This window comes from Rhincodon typus, chromosome 6, assembly GCF_021869965.1.
Source record: "Rhincodon typus isolate 14 chromosome 6, sRhiTyp1.1, whole genome shotgun sequence".
NCBI lineage: Eukaryota > Metazoa > Chordata > Chondrichthyes > Orectolobiformes > Rhincodontidae > Rhincodon > Rhincodon typus.
The window spans coordinates 83958528-83978204 of record NC_063337.1 but is presented as its reverse complement, the minus strand read 5'-3'; the positions used below and the strand labels follow the sequence as shown (position 1 = coordinate 83978204).

The 19677-nt window shown below is 39.5% G+C and overlaps 1 protein-coding gene across 4 annotated transcripts in view; it reads right to left on the bottom strand.

The window, feature by feature from the left end:
* Window positions 1-19677, bottom strand: part of klf12b (Kruppel-like factor 12b) — a 235990-nt gene that overhangs the window by 27643 nt on the left and 188670 nt on the right. For 3 of the 4 annotated variants that reach the window (XM_048598329.1, XM_048598328.1, XM_048598330.1), the window contains exons 4-5: window positions 14936-15040; window positions 10489-10618 (exon numbers count right to left, since the gene is read on the bottom strand). In XM_048598329.1, coding sequence (XP_048454286.1) covers window positions 10489-10618; window positions 14936-15040 — 235 coding nt within the window. The remainder of the gene's footprint in view (window positions 1-10488; window positions 10619-14935; window positions 15041-19677) is intronic. The other variant, XM_048598331.1, reaches the window with a different exon arrangement.

The following is a 19677-nucleotide window of genomic DNA, read 5'->3' as shown; positions in this document are numbered from 1 at the left end:
CTGTTGAAGTGTTTATTGCGACAAATAATGGTGCTGTGTTCATTACCATTGTTATAATAAAAATATTTGTATCGCATCTAGCATAAACAAAAAAGCAACACAATTTCTAATAGAACTAGAGAAATATTTAAGTAAATAAATCAAGATCAATATTCAACCTAGATTTTTTTGAAGAAACAGGCAGACATTTGCACCAGTTAGATATTCTGCTTCTACAGTGTGCTGCCTGCAGGTGGCGACTCTTACATTGGTTATTGAACAGTGTCATATACTACTCAGTATGTGAAAGCACCATGCGCCATACACAAATTAGTTCCCTCTTGCCACATCACCTCCCTCCCTCCACTGTCACATTATATCTTTGTGTCACACATTTTGAACCGTGTGCGGAATGCACTTTACAACTGTACTGTAAGGAACAAAAGCAATAATACAGAAAAGTCCAATGGTGGGACTAAGAAGTGTGAACAAGCTATGCTTGTAAAAACACAGGTTGAACAGAGTGTTCACGGTAATAGCCTTAACAAAAATCACTTTCCATGGGTTCAGACATGCCCTGACTCTCAGTATATCTGGAAGACTTTTTTCCTGTAAACATAAAAACTCTGGTTGCAACATTTTGGGTGTCATTTACTTTTCACCTCTTTGTCGTCATCATGCATTAATCTCTGTTCCTCCCTATATACAGCATCATTACAGCATTGTGAAATATTAGTGTAAACTGCACAGGTCAGCGATAACACAGCAATCAGCAATATACCGCACAGTGCTCTGAATGAACTGTGCGCAAGACAGGAATTGGACGGCAATTGTACAACTCACAATTTAATTCTGTGCATGTCAATGTGAGGGTGAAGAAGGAAGCTACTTGCAGACATCTATCTATTTTATTGTATCATAGGAGATGCAAGTGCAGTTGAGGGGGACACGTTTTCTTGGTTACATTCCCTCCTCCATCACTGCTTTGGAGGAGAGATTTCTACTTCAACTCAGAGCCACCTCTTTAAGGCATTACCAGTATCAATCTTTATGAGGGATTTAAGCTGGGAACACCTGCATATGGAATCAGTACTGTACATTGTTTCATTATTGGCATAGGACCATAATGTAATTTTTTAAAGCAGAACATGTAGTATAACAGTTGGCCTGAACTGCAGTGTAAAATGCAAAGTAGTCAGCCCTCCAAAGTCCCCTTTATTCCCCAGTCTCTATCTACATTGTCTGGGAGGAGGCAGTCACTTTCAGTGCGATATCAACCAAACCTGCAATGTGACACTGTCCTGGTAGGAAAGATCAAAACCAAAGCCATGTCTGTCCGCTATGGTTTTGTGCACATTGCAGTGACCAACTTTTATGACGATTTCAGAGTCACGCAGCATAGGAGGAAAAATTCAGCCCATCTAGCATGTGCCTTTTTGTAGGAGAGATCTGTTGTGATTCAATCCAAGTGACCAGCTTTCTGTCCATTACACTGAAGAATAGTTCTTCTTAAAAACCCATTGCCCTTTGAAAGTTCCTACAGAATCTGGTTACACTATTCTTTCAGCAATATATTTTAGACCATCACAAACCTCCCGATGAAGAGAATTCTCTTCATTTTCCCTAATTCTTTTGCCAATTATTTTATATCTATGATCTCTGGTATTGCCTGGCTTACTCAAGGATGTTGTTTATTTCCTGACTTACACTATCAAAATCCCTTAATAATTTTGAATTTCTCACGATATCCCCTCTTAATTGTCTCCCTGCTTTCAGGAAAAGAATCCCAGCATTTCTAATCTCTGTATAACCGAAGTTCCTCAACCCTGTTTTTATTCTGATAGATCTCTTGTGCACACTAAGGCCTTGACATCCTTTCTAAAGTGCAATGCCCAGACCTCCAGCCTGAGACCTAAACAGACTTATGAAAAGTTGTGACTTCTTAGACTTTGTATTCAATGCCTCTATTTACAAAACATCATCCTATAAAAGATGCTATTGTCTACCTTTAGGCTGAAGAATGGTGCATGGCATGGAGGTTGGCTGAGGAAATGGGGAATTGGAGAAAAGAATTCCAGTCATTATTTTTCCACAAGTGGAGTGGGTAAAGATTATTGAATTATGCCAACCTTCAGCACAAATAATTGTTCACTTAGCCAACTGTATTTCTAAAAAGGGAAATATCAACCATTTTTCATTGCTACTTTGGGAGTTCTTTCAAATCCAATCTAACTAGGAGAATCATACATATGTGTTTACATCAACAAAGTCAATGTCCAGTGTTTTATGGGAAAAAAGAGTTTCTTGTTAAGATTTTAATGTGAAGAACAAAATTTGGATAATCACTCTAATCATTACAGTCAAAGGGAGAATACCTCAGGTTATGGGGAAATGCATTTAAATATTTAGTGGTATCTATTCCTACCCAGAGATTGATTACATACAAGTAATAGCAAAAATCTGTCATTCTTTTGGAAAAATAGAAATTTTGTCTGTTCGGTATATTAATTGCATTTTTCTGAAGGTAGACTAGATATCAATGGGAACTACCCAATTGTTCAATTTTCCATTTGCTGCAGCTTTGAAAAAAAGCCATATGCGAATATATGAGAAGGACAAAATAACGCATTGATGAAGTTATATGTTTATGTGGGGTTCATTCCCTCTACTAAGATGCAGAAATGAACTGGTTTAGAGCTCTACAAACAACAGTACAATATGATAGGCACAGGAGAAATACAAGTTCTGGTACAACACCCTTGTAATACTTTCACAAGAGCAATGAAAGAAATAACTAGTTTGCACTACCCAAGGATGTCCCAAACTCTTTCATTACTAATGAAGTGAGTTTTTTTTTTTAAAAAAGTATTGTCACTGCAGTGAAATGTGACAGTCAATATACATGTAGCAAGGTCCAACTAACAGCAGGAAGATAAATAACCACTTGACTTGTTTCTCAGTAGTGTTTGAATCATGCCTTGGTAGCCTTAAACCCACCTGAGAGAGTTAAACAAAAGACATACATTTAACATTTTTGCCTTCACAACTGCAGTACTGTCAATTTAGTCAAAGTGCATTTGAAGTACAGTCACGGCTGTGATGTATTATACATGGGAGCCAACATGAGCACAGCAAATTCCCACAAACAGCCATTTCCAAACGATAAGGTAATCTATTTTTTGATGCTGGTTGAAGTGTAAATGTTGGCCTGGGTTTTTTTTTTGGTGCAATCAATCTGTTCAGACACGTTACCACACACCTCTGGAGCAGGTGGGACTTGAACCTGTATACTGGGACTAACTCGTGTTGAGTCCTGAAGACAAGTTACATTGAATTAGAAATGTCAACTGTTACTGTCTCCTCAGACGCTGTCAAAGCTGTTAATTTTCTCCAGCATTTTCTGCATCTACTTGCACTGACTCCTTTATTCTCGAAAAATTTTGATGGCTAATTGCATTTAATAATGATCGTGTAAATTCAACTGCGATCTGGTAAACTCTTGCATACATGTATTAAAAGAGGAGGATTTAAACAAGCGCAGTTCCTCTGTTTATTGCTGTGAGGACTAACACAACAGGCAATTTGCTCACAGCAAGAAATCGCAAACAGCAGACAGATAAAGAGATAAACAGTTTGTCTTTGGTAAAACAAAAATGCACCGTGAATGCTGGAATAGAAACACGAAATGCTGGGTTCATGTGGCATCAGTACAGACAGAGCGTAAGACAGAGTTACTGTCTTCTTCGATTCCGGAGGTGACAATGTAGATGGTAGAAATCAGGTATGTCACAATCCAGCCGAATTAGATAGCACAGTGTGGAGCTGGATGAACACAGCAGGCCAGGCAGCATCAGAGCAGCAGGAAAGTTGACGTTTCAGGAAGAAGTGTCCCGAACGTCAGCTTTCCTGCTCATTTGATGCTGCCTGGCCTGCTGCGTTCCTCCAGCTCCACACTCCGTTATCTTAGACTCCAGCATTGGCAGTTCTTACCATCTCCAGCCTAATTAGATATCCTTCTTGTTTCCAGGACTGGACAGATCCTTGAGGTTTTAAATGTCTTAGTGGTTAACTTAGCAACACTTACCTCAGCCTGCTGCCACTCAATGCCTGATTGAGGGAATGGACATTGGGCGAGGGGATGCCTCTAAGTGCCATACACCAAAGCTAGCTTATGAACCCGTCCCCTTCAGTCTGCAACCTCCACAAGTCACATACAGGTTTCTTGCTCCCAGGTCCAGAAACTCAGATTTTTCCTCCAGCAGTGGCTATGGGATCTGCCAGCCACTGGTTGATGGCAGATGCTGGAGGGCAGGGCTTATGGGCCTAATTCCACAGGTAGGTCTGCCAGGTTTATAGAATAACTGTGTCGCCCATTGAGTCCTCACCGATCATCTGAAGAGCTCCCACCCAGACTAGGATCCCCCCCACCATCCCTGTAATGCCTCACTTACCATGGCCAATCCCCCTAACTTTCACACCTTTGGACTGTGGGAGGAAAGCGGAGCACCCAGAGGAAACCTGCACTGACGCAGGGAGAATATGGAGAAGTCACTCAGACAATCACTGAAGGATGGAATTGAACCCAGGTCCCTGGCACTGTGAGCGCTATGTGCTAACCACTGAGCCACTGTGCTGCAGAGGATTTAGCAGGCCCTCCTTAGGAGAGATAATGTTGGCTTCTTGCTGGCTATCCAGCTGGCAGGCAAGTTCCATGTCTCCCATGGAAGATTCTGCCCAGGTTTCAGATTTATCTGTCTATTATCAGAACTGAAACCAAAAAGCCATTGACGTTACTAATTTTGTTTTTCTCTCTCTCTCAAAGCTGATAATGCATAAACAGTCTGCATGTCAGTTTTTATTTCTGTCTTTGTCACTGATTGAAGATGGAATGTTTAGCAAGGCATTAGAATTCTTTTTGATCTGAATGATGTAATGGGAATTATTTTTACATTTACCTGAATAGACTGAAAAATCTCAGTTCAATACATATCTGAAAAGGAAAATATACATTGCACCATAGAAGACTTACCAAACAAAGGATGCCCTTTAACTCACTGTGTCCATTTTTGTTGAAGGAAAGCCATCCAGGCCAGTCCCACTTTCCAACTCCAGGAACATGGCCCTGTAGGTTACTGCTCTTCAAATGTGATCTCAATGTCAAAAGCATCTTTACCATCCTTGCAGGCAATGAGTTCCAGACATCCTCGTCCCAGTGTGCGTGTAAAACATTCTCATTTCTCTACTAGTCGTTTTACCCACTCATCAAAATGTGTGCCCCCTGATTACTGACCTCTTTGTTAATAGAAATAGGTCCCTCCTGTGTATTCTATCTGGGCCTCTCATAATATTATGCACCTTAAACTAAAACTCCACTCAGCCTCATCCGTTTCAAAGAAAATAACCCCAAGCCTACCCTTTGTCTATATTGTTCCACTCCAGACAACATCCCTTTAAATCTTCTCAGCAGAGTCTCAGTGTGATCACATCCTTACGGTAATACACTGACCAAAACTCTGGACATATCCTCTAGCTGTGGCCTAGTTATACAGTCATAGGATAAACTCCCCAGTTCTTCTATTCCCACATGTCTTCTTAACCAGCTTTTAAAAGGACCCAAGTACTCAGCGTTTCCTTCTTTTCATTTACTGAAATGGTTGTGGCAGTCTACGTGCATTTTTGTGATTCATCAGGACATGGGGTGGCTGTCCTACCTCTCCTTGTACAATTCTTTGCATCGTCAGTAGGAGGTGCAACATAATATTGCATCCCTCCACTGAGAAGCCACCTAACTTGCTTTAACAACTCTTCAAATCAGTGTGAGTAACCTTAGATAATCAAAAGGAGTGGTGTAGAAAGATGGTAACAAAACTTGTGCCCTTCCATCTAAGATTGTGAATTGGATGTTCTTCTATCACCCAGCCACAATTTTGGGACTATTGTTTACTTGCTGGGACCTTTTATTTATCCACATTCCAGTGACTATATGCATGCTGAAAGCTAGGATTGTCAACTCTTTTGGAATCATATTCCTGGAGGTATCCTCATATGAATTCCCATCTCCAACTGTCCACCTCCACAGTTCTGCCATTAGTTGCTATCTTCGATGCATACACCTCCTTCCCAGCTCATCATTAACAACTGGATAATTCTCGACTGCCAGTCAAGTATCTCTTTTCCAAACTTAGTGAGGAAACAAAAGTGATGAAAGATAATTCTAAAAATTGCCTTGGCGATTCTTGGTCTGGGCTTGCTCTCAACAGCTCTGCAGGGATTAGTCATGAAGATTCCAAGACAATCTCAGATGGTTGGCAATTTGGCGAAAAGCCTCAACAGAAGACAACAAAATCAGACTGTTCCACTGGTTAAAAATATTGGTTGGCTGTTTGAAAGCTGGCTGTTTCAAAAACCACCAGGTGGCTAGTTATTTGTCCTTTGTTGCACTGCGCCACTTCACAATACGGGGTGCTTTTGCCATTATAGTTTTGGTTTGAAAGGTACCTCGTTATTGGAAGTAGTGACAAGACAATGAGCGTGAATAAGCCATACTTTAAAGTTTATTTATAATGTTGGAGAAAAGCCAGCCAGACTTGATTGTGAACTTCCTCAAACACTTTCAGCCCACATCCTGTTGCTTTGCAGTTTGGAAGATCACCTGTTGCGTATGGCTTAATGCCAGAATGGGCTTAACGGACATTATAGAATTAGTTAGATATGCAATGGATTGGTTCTTGCAAATACCAAAAATGATGATCAATGCAAAAGCAAACAAGCGCAGGTTGAACAAAACCAGTTATTTTGTGGTGAACCGGAGGATTTCTTTCCAATTTATTTGGTCATCAATCACAGAATCTGTCTCTTAAAAGCTAAACAGATTAAAAATGGGTAAAAATATTGTCAGCATTATTTACTTTTGTTTCTTTAAATATAAAACAGAATGCCTAAAAATGGTGTGCTGTGTGAAGCGTTCTATATTTTATTCACTATTAATAGGCTGGTGAGCTAACTTTGGACAAATGCTCTATGAACTGATTAGGTTTACTTTTAACACTTATTGTAACCTCTGCAATTATTTGTCTTGTTTAGCACACTGTTGCATTTATCAATAATATGAGGAAAATTTTCAATAGGCAACCAAATTGTGATAAAGATACTTCAGTATCACTTTCTCCACAAACATACATGGGAATATTTACTCTACTATAGGTTAATTGTCTTTGCTCTTTTTCTGAATTTGTAACTGAAATATCACATTCAGTATAGACACAGATACATGCATATGCTGCTGAGTTTCCAACACTTAACCTCTCAGCAATAAAGGCCTATGTAAACACACCGTAAGACGTTATGACCTGAAGGGAATGCAAGAAATAATGGTAAGCTTGCCAAAGATACTTATACTTTTAAACAGTGTGTGTTTGTTATTAAAACAAAATCCGATCCAGCTTCAATGTTTCTCTCCATGTGCATTAGAGACTGAGACACTGGTCAGGAATTTTCTTTACAAAGCCAAAAATATGAAAGAGACTTGCATTTATATATCACCTTGCATAACCTCAAGGCATCTCCACACATTTCGTAGCTACAAAGAAGGAACTTGTATAGTGTATTCACGGTGGTAATGTTGGAAATTTAAGCTAATCTGTGGGCAGTCAGGAGCCTGCAAGCTTCATGTGGTAATGAATTAACATGCCAGCCATAAGCACCACTTACATTCAAATTATGGGCTCAAGTCTCACATCAGAAACTTGAGCATAAAGTTCAAGGCTGATATTCCTCGGCAGCACAGTGGGCGGTGCTGAGCTATTGAAGTGCCACCTTCATGTGAGATGTAAAACCAAGTCTCCAACTACCCTCAGAGAAATACAAAAGATTCAATGGCAGTATTTCAAAGAAAAGCAGTGGTTTGCTCCCTTGTGTCTAAGCCAATATTTATCCCTCAATCAAAACCAATCAAAAAAATGATCTGGCCTCAACCACATCATTGTTTATGGGAGCTTTCTGTGTACAAATTGGCTGCTGTTTCCTACATTACAACAACAAAATATGAACTGCATTTCAAAAGTACTTCATTGACCACAAAATGGTTTGCATATCCTGAGATTATGAAAAGCACTGTCTAAATAGTAGCCTTCCTTTCTTTCAGGAATCTGTTTTCGGGGTTAGCAGAGGAATATTATTGGTAACAACACTAAGAAGAACTTGCCCTAATCTTCCTTCAGATTGTGCCTTGGGATCATTGGCATCAACCTGAGGGGGTCACCTGAGGGACTTTGGCTTTATGTCTCACCTGAGAAAATGCACCTCCAGCAGTGAAGCACTCCATCAATCGGGTACAAGGATTATTAACCTGAGCCACGTGCTCAACTCACTGCAGCAGGACTTGAACTCTCAACCTGCTCAAACATTCAGGCAAGAGCACCGCGCCACAGCTTAAAAGCCCTGACATTCAAATGATCAAAAAGTCAAAATCTCAGAACCCAATCCCCTTCAAGGGCCATGAACTTATTAGATTTGATTACCTTGAATTGGATGTACATTCAAATATCTAAAACATTCTCTTTCTGTACTGATAGGGTACAGATATGACCCGGGAATAGAATTGTACAACAGTAATCCAATTACAGCCTTTCACTTGGCTCTTATTTTCTTAAATTTTTCATATTTTACATAAATGATTATTTAAGGTTAACAGAGATAGTGACAGGGATATAGCGTCTCCACTACTCTACTAGAGCATAAAATATCATAAATAAACTAGCACGAGAATAATATTGATTGGCAACCTGCTGCCATGAAACTACATATGACAAGATGCACCACTTACATCAGTAGAGATAAAACAAAAACTTAATAATTAACAATAAGAGGTAGGGTACTTAATCAACCATTTGGCACAGACTGGATTGTTCAGGATTTCATGGACTGGATACTGTCTACACAAGTGCAAGGACATGGAGTGCCCTGCAATAGATCATCATGACTTGGTTATTCAACACAACACTACTATCATAAAAGTTCTCAAGATTAGATGCTCTTCCAATAGCGCACACATTAAAAACTCTGGCACAGTAGCAGTTATTAAGCATGTTTGCTCCCTTGTTATTGTAGTCAGTAATATCTGGCAGAAAAGAATAGATCGTTTTGAAATCACGTGCTTTGCAGAACATGTCCATTTAAGCCTCAGACGTCCAGTGACTTGTCATTTCAGTCTTCCACCTTGCTCTCACTCTGACATTTCTTTCCTCAGCCTGCTGCACTGTTCCAGGGAAACTTCACATGAATTTAGGAGCAATGTCTTATTGTTTGATTGGGAACTTTACAGCATTCCAGACTCTATGGTGTGTTCAACAATTTCAGACCACAATCTCTGCCCCCAGTTTGTTTCCTTTTCTTCGCATATATTGCTTTTACAAAAATAATTTTTCCTTCAAATATTGGTAGCATACCCACTATAGTCATATTTTGTTTCTTTATTTTTCTTCTTGCCCTATTACCATTCCATTTGACCCTAGAAGGCTAACTCTTCTGTTACTTAATCTCTCCAAGCCTTTTTACTGTCAGGAGGCCTTTTCTTTTTGGAAAGGACAGCCCTTCCTCTTGCTTGAGTCTACTACATTTCTAACTTTTCCCAGTTCTGATGCAAGGTCACAGGCCTGACATGTTAACTCTGTTTCTCACTCTCTCCAGAGATGCTGTCTCAACCGCATCAGTTATAGGAATAAAACTGGCACTTTTGAGAGGATGGAAGGGAAAGCTTGGAACAGGTGGAGGACAAAATGCACAAAACAATATCTCACTACTTTATCTTAATTGTATGTTCCTAATAAGGAAAAGGACATGCTTAAATTGTGAGATCTCGAAAAGTATGCGCAGAAAGTAAAGTTTTGTACTCCTCATGCACCATAATTATTAGATAAATCACAGGCACATACATAACCTGTGCTTAAAAGATTCAGAGTTTGTTGAAGCTCTGACACAACGTTAGCGACATAGATAACTGTGGAATGAAACTATTGCAATAGAAGAACAAATACCTGCATTTGTATAGCACCTATATCGTAAAATGTCTCAAAGTTCTTTACATCTTCAAACAAAATACAGCACCAAAGTCAGCAAAGAGCTATCAATCCAGAAAACAACAGTTTGGTCAAAAAGATACATTTTAAAGGCGTGACATGAGATTGTCAGAGAAGCAGAGAATTTTAGTGAGGAAACTCCAGAGTTTAAATCATAAACACAAATGATGGAGAAACTAAATTAGCAGACAGTATAGATCTCGGCATTGAATGGAATCACAGAGACAGGGAAAGGCAAGGACATCGACAGAGTTGAAAGCCGGGAGAATTTTTAAAATCTAACTATTGTTTAACTGGCAACCAATGTGGGTGAGCTAGCACACGGCAGCAGAGTAAACTGTACTAGACTTGTGCTAGGATAAAGGCAGCAGAGATTTACATGACACAGAAATTATGGAACATATGTAAAGTGCGAAGGAAAGGTTGTACTCACTCTTGGACAGCTCGCGCGATAGAGAGTGCTGTGGATCCAGTTTCATTAACACTGTCCAAAGTCACATTTGGCAGATCATCATCTTCACTATCACTTTTGATGCGGCCAGGTGATAAACTCCTCAGTTGTGCTGCAGCAAATAACATCAATAATTCAGATTGACCAGCACTCTTCTAATAAACAACAAATTTCTTTTTTTAAAAAAATTAACCAACATAAGCATTTGTCAAATAACTCAATCAGAGGTGAGACTCAGTGAGGAAAACGATATCATAGCTCATTCAGAAATAAATATTTCTGATTGCAATTTTTTCATAAATTTACATCTGTTTTCAATGATCACAGTGGCTCTCGTTTTATTTAGAGGTATCAGCATCACTCTGGACCAAGATGTACCTAGATGTCATTGTGTGATGAGGAGATTTTCATGACACTAATGAAATTTTGTTACGAAAAAGGTCTAAAAGAAATTAAATGAGCCATGAAAAATCAGCATCAGCAGCAAGATGGTCCACGTGTTTAAAGTGGCACCAGTGGAAATTAGAAACAAGAAGAGGCCATTTTGCTCTTCAAGTGTATTCAGTCATTCAACAAGACCGTGGCTGATTTGCAACCAAGATCCACATATCTGACTTTATATTACTAAATGCTTTTAATGAACAAAAATCTATAAAGCTTAGATATAAAATCAATTTGCAATCAACATTTGCAGAAGAGAATTCCAAATTCATCCACCCTTTGTGTACTGAACTGTTTTCTAACTTCATTCCTGATAGATCTAGTTGTAATTTTTAATTCTAGACTCCTCAACTAGTGCAAGTACTTTTTCTTAATCTATCACACTTATTCTCATTAACATCCTGAAAACTTCAGTCACATCCCTCATAGCTTTCAAAATTGCAGGGAATATCCCTATTTTGTGTAATCTCTCCTTGTGTTATAGCCCAGGTATCATTCCAGTAACTCTCCTGCCTTCAAGTCCAACACGTCCTTCCAGAAGTGCCTGAAGTGCTCAGAACTCTAGGTTGGTTTAAGCAGGACCTTGCATATCCCAAAGAAGACCGGCATTCCATTAGGTTTTCTGACTATTTTCTTTATTACTTGATTACATTTTAATTTCTGTTTTATCAAGTTTTGAAATTAAATGAGGCAAGACTGAAACAAAAATCAGAAAATGTTGGGATTTTGCATCAGGCACAGCAAGTGACAAAAACAGGATGATATATTGAGTCAAATCCTCAAGATCACAGCCAAAATTGTAAACCTATTTCTGTCTTTCTCATCAACTGGAAGGGTGTGGCAGAGAATAACTGCAGGGAAGTACATATTACGGAGAAAGACTCAGAAAAAGAGACCACATTGTGTTAGAACAGATGACATTCCAGGGTGATTGAATACAGGAGTTTAAAATTATGAGGGCTTGGGACAGAGTGGATGAAAACAGATTATAACCATGATTGAGGGACCAGGAACAATGGGACACATACAAAATTAAATACAAGAGATTTGGGATGGGGACAAGAGAATCTGCTTTTTCACGCTAAGATTTGTGAGGCTGTAGAATTAACTGCCTAATTTAATGATCTAATTATCATGGGCAGGATGGTTGGGCATTTAGTATCAGGATCGTGTGTGGATCTCAATGATATACCATGTTGGGAGCAGGACACTAAAATTTGCAGATAGAGGACATGTTTGGCATCCAATTAAGGATGGCGGGTGAGCTTCTGATGATAGATAGTTAATGGAAGGTCCTCCAATGATGAGACAGCAGTAGCCCCATTGAGAGAGTTGGAACTGCTGATGTAGAGAGGGAGGGTACCTCACAATGGCAATACCTTCTGGTTAATATTGTAAAGAGGACAACACATTCACTAGGCAACAGCAGCTGCATGGTGATGGTGGGACGGAATTCTGAATAGTGAAATGCAGCCCAACTGCCTCCTCTCACACTCGGAGGATACTCGATGAGTTCACCTCATTTTAATCACTGTGCTTCGACTCAATTGACGATTAGAAAATACCAGCCAGCATGGAAATGGGGCTCTAAATTAGCCCTTTAATTATCTCCATTTCTGCCTGCCACTTGCCACACACAAGCTCCGTCCCCAAGCTACTTGCCCTGAAAACCATCCTGCCACTGTACCCACTCCTAACAGCCTCCAAATGATCCTGCCATGTGAAAACTTTTACAATAGATGAGGTAGGCGCCATACAGAAATAAAATACAAGAACAGGTTGACCAATTTCAGGGACTGAAACTTTAAAATAGTCTGAATGATTGACAATTTGATTGGCTTGGTGGAACAGAGTCTTTGAGGAGAGCTTGTTTTGACCATGGGAAGGTTTAATGCAGTTTTTTAATGCAGTTTTTTTTTTTTTTAAAAAACACATCCATCTCTTCCTACAGGGTTTCATTGCCTCTGTATATTGTACAGTGGGTGAACAGGTAGCCAGGCTTGTGGGGGGGCATCGGATCATTCAGAGTTTGGGGAACATGAGGTAGCATATATGGGGAGTATGTCAGGGCTGAGGGTGTGAGAGGAATGAGGGAAGAAACACCTTTACATTTTCATTCTAACTGGAACAAAGTCACATAGGACTGAGGCGGGTATTTTAAACACTCACTTCCATACTCAGCAGTGACTGTGGCTGTCTCCGAATTTTTTTCCCGGGTAAGCCTGCCTGACTCTTCTTAGCGTCTACCCTCTTGGAATGAAAATTCCCATTTTCCCAATATTTTCATCCCTGAGCTGGGTAGGCCAAGGTGGGAATTTCCAGACTCCAGCTACTGCCTCTTGGATGAAGATCAAGACCCAGTCTACTGTTTATGTGAAGCCTACACATTGTGCTCCCCAAACACTTTTGTGGTTTGAAAAGTTTTGCGAACTGCGGGAATTGTGGGTGGGGTAACAGGGGAAGAAATCTACTGGATTGAGGGGGTCCCTGCTTGTTACTATAGTACATTATGGAATTCTGATTGCGATACAGTGATAAAGACTAGGGAGCTCACAACCTGAAAATTTCAGTCTGCAAACTGTCTTGGGATCCTGACCCTCATTTTGGGAAGCACTGATGTACACCAACACATATTAATCATGCTAAAGGACCCTTTTTTTCTGTAATAAAAGCAGAAAACACTGGAAACACAGTCAGCAAGTCAGCAGTACCTCTGAAGAGGGAAGAAACAGATCATGACCTTACATTAGTATCTGTATTCGTGTCATAATGTTTATGTAAATGTATGACTTTTTTAACTTTGCAATTTCAGGATCTTTTAAAATTCCAATTTTGAAATATTGTACTCTGTGTAGATGTAACATATATAGAAGACTGAAACGGTGGTTCCTGATATATGCTGGTGATAGATGTCTTATTTACACAGCTACACAAGTAAGTAAAAACTATGTTCCAGTTCTGCTCTTCACTGCCTATCTGGAAGATGACAATGGTTTGCTCCACTGTATTGTGGTCAAGCATAACGTTAAAAGCTTCCCACTTGCTATGAGCTCCCAGTGCTTGATGGAGACAACTTAAATGGTTGAGGCAGAGGAGCAGCTAATTACTTACATCAAACATTGAGATCATTAGAACCTATACAGGTGGTTTTCCTCACAAGGGAGTATTTAGTTTTTGGTGTCATATCTTATTAGGAGTGATTTTATTGGCTAACTTTGTTTTCTTTGGTATAGAACTAAGATGCAAAATGCCTTTTCAAATGTAATAGTGTCCATCAGCTCCTGACAGCATCTAGAGTTCATTGCTTTCAGAAGACATTGGAAGTAAGAGCAGAATCAGTCTTATTGCCTAAAAGGGGAAGATGTCAGCCGAAGGTGGTCAGAGGTTAAGCATTGACAATAGTTTTTCATCTTAAGATTAGGGTTACTTTTCTCTTGTTTATCTGGTTTGAATGTAAGCATGTTTCAGAGTGTTATAATCTGAATTGAAGAACAAACATAATGAAGTGGGATCAGATCATTTCCAATAAAACAGTAGGAAGGGACAATGCTTAAGAGTAACGGTGGGGAACAAGCACTTAACTCAACCATATCACCTGTTAATCAAGGCTCTCATTACTTGGAAACTCACATCATGGTGGGTTTAGATTTATGGACCTCGTGCCGGAGATTGTAAGGGACCCTGATTGCAGGCTTCTTGTTGTTGTTGTTTCATCTCTTTCCCACTGCCCCCAACCACACTGATCAGTTGGTCTGCCTACTCAGTGGTCCGTAAAAGAAAATGCTAATGTGAAGACTGGCAGCATCTCCAGGTCATTTCTCTTTTTAAAGCATATTCCATTCCTTCCTCAGCTCCACGTGAATATCAGAGGCTATGGTGTTCATACAGTGGAGGAAAGGCCGCGATAGAATTATAAAATGGTGAGGGGGGGGGTGGTAAGAGCAAGTGTTTGTTAGTACTTCATGCATCCACTTGTACTGTTACTTACCTGTCTCCCCTTCAATTATATTATGGTGCCAGGAGTGGTTGTGTGGAATAATACTGTGAGGTTGCAGGCTGAAAGGTTTTTTCACAATGCACTGTGGAGCATCCACTATAATTGAAAGGAAGAAACAGCAATTTATATACTTATATTGTAAAAAACTGAGTATTATTGGTCCAGTTCATCTTAGAGTATTGGGGAAATGTGTGGACATGCCTGAATTCATTAAATTGCCACTATTTGATGATGGTGTGTTAATTGAGTTTCAGTCTGTTAATGTTGATTGAATTTCAGCAGCACCTTAATAGCTGGACAACACTTTAATATTATAATGTGTATTGTACAACATAGCAGATTACTCCAAGTGGTTTTTGGCAGCACTTAATCACAACCCTTTTTTTTTAAATAATCTTCTCTTCTGATGAGAAGGAATGGATTGAAGGAGAGCTGATCATTTCAAAAATCCTAAATATCCAGGAAGTCAAACCCACTATATTCTCAGTAAACTGAACATTAATATTGGTGATTCAGGCCTTTGATGAGTTTGAAGATCATTTTAGGTATGGAAACCAATTGATCATTGACACAGTTAAATGTTAATGTCAAGGCTATAGCGGAAGACCCACAGCACGATCCAGGAAAGTCTAAGGTGAGTTTGTAAAATGTATGCTATTTTTGAATATCTTGCAGGCCAGAAGGAGCAGGAATGCTTCACTGTGCTCTGACCTCTGTCAAAGCTCTCCCCAGCCTCATCATGATTCTTCTAGGTCCAATAACAGATTGTTGGATTTTTTTTGTTGGGTAGCCTCCTGGCAGCCAAATTCCCCACTCTTGGCCAGGCAGGGAATCCAGTGATTTGTCAGGCGAGAGTCCAAGATTTTCTTTTCAACGAAAGTACTGCTGTGAGATGGGCTTGGCCTCTCTGGCTTGAAATTCACTGGCTTCACTGCTTCCTACCAGCTTCCACACACCCTGTCCACCCAGCCCCATCTCCCTGTAAACATCAACACCATGATTTATGCTCGGAACATCCAAATACATGAGCACTGAGCATTGCTTGAAAGAGAACTTCATTATGAAATGTTATGACTGTGGATAAAGAGCGAATATATCAGGAATTAACTATAGGTAGCAACATATTATAGAATGAAAGATATTCAGCAGCATTTGGCCAGAGAACTCCTGAATATCGCAAATTAGCAAAGATTCATATAGTGGTTTGACACAGTGACGTATTTGTACATTTTCTTAACACGGTGGTATATGTTAATATAAGCTTGCATTTTAGCTTTTGTAATCAATTCACCACCACCATGCTGTATTTCCTATAATTTTCAACACATTAAGGCATTTCTTTTTCAAATAGTCCAATTAGTCACTTCTGATTGTTATACTTTTGCTGAAGTTACTGCAGTACACATGTGGATAGATTGATACCAGTGTTCTATTCTATTAGGCTTATGCTGTAGCATTTGGACTTGTCAGCTGAAATTGGGAAAATGCTGATTTCAATTTTGTAATGGAAAACAGAAAGACGGGCAGTGAAGATAAACTAAGAATGAGAACAGGTGAGACCCAAGTGCTGATGCCCCTGTGCAACAGCAGAATGACAGGGAAAATGATGAATAATTATCCAACCTGTCCCAGGGGAATGAAAATCTAGAGAGTTGCTTATATGAGCACTACACAAAGTTCTAGCAGTTGCTTTGAAGATTTGTAAATCATGAAACAGTACATCTCCAGCAAATACCATATACATTGGATCATTTCTTATTTATGTAGCACCCCTTCTTAAATCCCATTTTAGGTTGACTGCTTCATTACATATAAAGACATGCAAGAAAACGCTTAGCCAAATCCAATTTTAAAAGTGCTTCATTTGTTACAAATCGTTGTAAATCGTCATGCTGTGGTGACCAGGGAAATCCCACCAGAAGCCCTGTAGCTAAATGAACAGGCTGGCACATTATTTACACCTGGCACTTTCCATTCTTTCAAATCACAATATCTAGGTCACCAAAAATACAAATGAAACGTGGATGCTGTAGTTGAATCAATCCAAATATAAAATGTATATACACAATGTATTTAGGCGAAGAGGTACAATGGAAAAATAAAGAAAGATGCTGACACAGCAGAATTAGAGGATCACAGACCTCTTACGGTGCAAAAACAGGCTGTTTGGCCTCCTGCCTGTCCAGACTCTGATGAACATTATTATGTAGTGCCATTCTCCCATCTGTTCTCTAAAACCCCAAATATTGTGTCTATTTCATCAGTCATCTAACGTCTTCACGGGAGAATGATTATGAATGAGCTCATAACTCGTAGGCAAAAAACTACTCTGATGTGTGGAAATAATTTGGTCCGCAGTAATTTACAGAATGTTTTTATTATTGCCCTTTCATTGCTTCATTTCATGAGTGATCCATAATCCTATATAATCTGCTCATCATAGTTCAAGAACTGAGTGGAGCAGGCTTCACACGTGGCCTGAAAAGCTTAGGCCCAGTATTAACTCTGTGTAAGTGAGCACCCCTGTGCCAGCATCTTAACATTCAATACCACAATGTTAGTTCATATCCTTCAGTCTTATTCAGTTCAGGAATAGCTGCTCAAAACAAAAACTGAAGCTAGGAGGCTTAGAGTTTCAACCTTTGACATAGATCTGAGTTTAAAATGAAAATCTTTATTTTTCTAATTTATTCCTAAGATCCTGTACCAAGGTACCTTTACACTCCACTCATGTGAGTATATGTGACACTAAACCTAATTCAATATAAAAACAAAAGAAAGTTAAAAAGTAGAGCCCCTGAGATCCATGTCCTAAATCCAACCACAGAAGCACAAAACCCGAAGTGAAGTCAACACCAGAATCTGAGGCTGCAAACCCTACACCTTCATTCTATCAAGGACAGCAAAGCAAATGTCAATCACCACAGGATTGCTTCATTCCCGGTCAGTCAGTTTTGAAGTATTCTGGCAGTCCACCTGAGCAATTTTTAAACCCAATTTTATGTCTGATTTCAGATTTCAGACTGGGACCTGAGGGCACAGCCTTAGAGTAAGGGAAGACCTTTTACAACGGAGATAAGGAGAAACTTCTCCAGCCAGAAAGTGGTGAATCTACGGAATTCACTGCCACAGAAGGCTGTGGAGGCCAGGTCATTGAGTACATTTAAAACTGAGATAGATAGGTTCTTGATTATCAAGGGGATCAATGGTTACGGGGAGAAAGCTGGAGAACGGGGCTGAGGAACTTATCAACCATGATTGAATGGCAGAGCAGACTTGATGGGCCGAATGGCCTAATTTCTGCACCTATGTCTTATGGTCATAAGCCACAAGATTTTGATTGTAACTGATAAGAGACACTCCATCGAATCTCTAACCTCTTAACTTTAACATTGTTGGGAACCATGTCAAGGCTTAACCACATTGACATGGTGGAACTTTTAAAGTGAAACACAAACCACTTTACAATAACACCCAAACACCTGTATAACTACACCCAAGAAGTGCAGAAATTAACTCAATTATAAAGACCCAAAGTATAAATACAGAACTGTCCATTGTAGTTCTTCACTAACAGTTGCCCAAATGAACTATAAGTACATCAGAGTCTAAAAATTCTGCTCTGAAACTAGCCTGCTGAAATCTTCTTTTATATTTTGTTTGCAAATAAATTGGCACATAGTTCAAACAGCAACTGAATGAGGTGAAACTGGAGGTGCCTATGCCAATTATATGTTGCATCATCCTAAGTATCAAATATTTGTTGCTTTTCAAAATAAAGGTGTACATATAAAGAATTTTGAACATGAGGGGCAAAGTTACAGAATTGATATTGGGAGAATGATGAATAACATAGTTGTGTAGAAGGTTGAGGACTGGGTCAGAAGTAAATTGAGATTTATATTGGAGCTGCATGAAAGCTGATTGTTAGGTCTAATGTCCACCACGTTAGTTCAGATGTTGGAATTCTGACAGTTTGTGGTGGCTAACAGTGATCTGAATTTCAGTCTTTCAAGTTGAATAGAATATCCAGGCAGAATTTTCATTTGCTGCAGAGGGGTATATGAATATTCATACATCTTTGGAGGAAATTCAAGGAGGTTTGGGGAGTCTCTAGATGAAGTTGGGAGCTTATCTGCTGTATTGGCAGAATCAGGGTGGGCCTTCTCATTTATACTTGTTTCTCACTCCATTTCCGCCTGCTAAGTGCATTGCAAGGTTGACCTGTGACTAAAAACCCAACTATCCCAGGAAAAGTCTTGCATGGTTCAGGTAGGCATTTTGGAAGGTCCAGAGATGTGCAGATTGAGTTTTTGTGATCCTACAGGAAAATCAAGCACAGAAATCTATGTTATTAGGAATAAACCACATGATGAGGCCTTTCAAAGGGTCTCCCTTCCACATTTCTCTTCTGCTGCACCTAGAAGTCAACAGCTCCAGAGACTGAACTCATCCATTCCCTAAAAGAGCCTATGCCATGATATATAGTGTTTTTTTTAGTGCAGAGGAGTTAACTACTGTATTTCATTACCAGTCTACATCGAGTCAGAATGCTTGCTAATACAATCCATGGAGTATTCATGTTTCGGACCCACGTTTATACAGAGGATAAAAAGTCAAAGTCGGAATGAGCGCTATACTTTTGGAAGTAATCAGCAGTTGAAGCAAAATTGACAGGAGACAATATGCTCTTTAAACTGATACTACATGCATGCTAATATCTCAACTTGTAG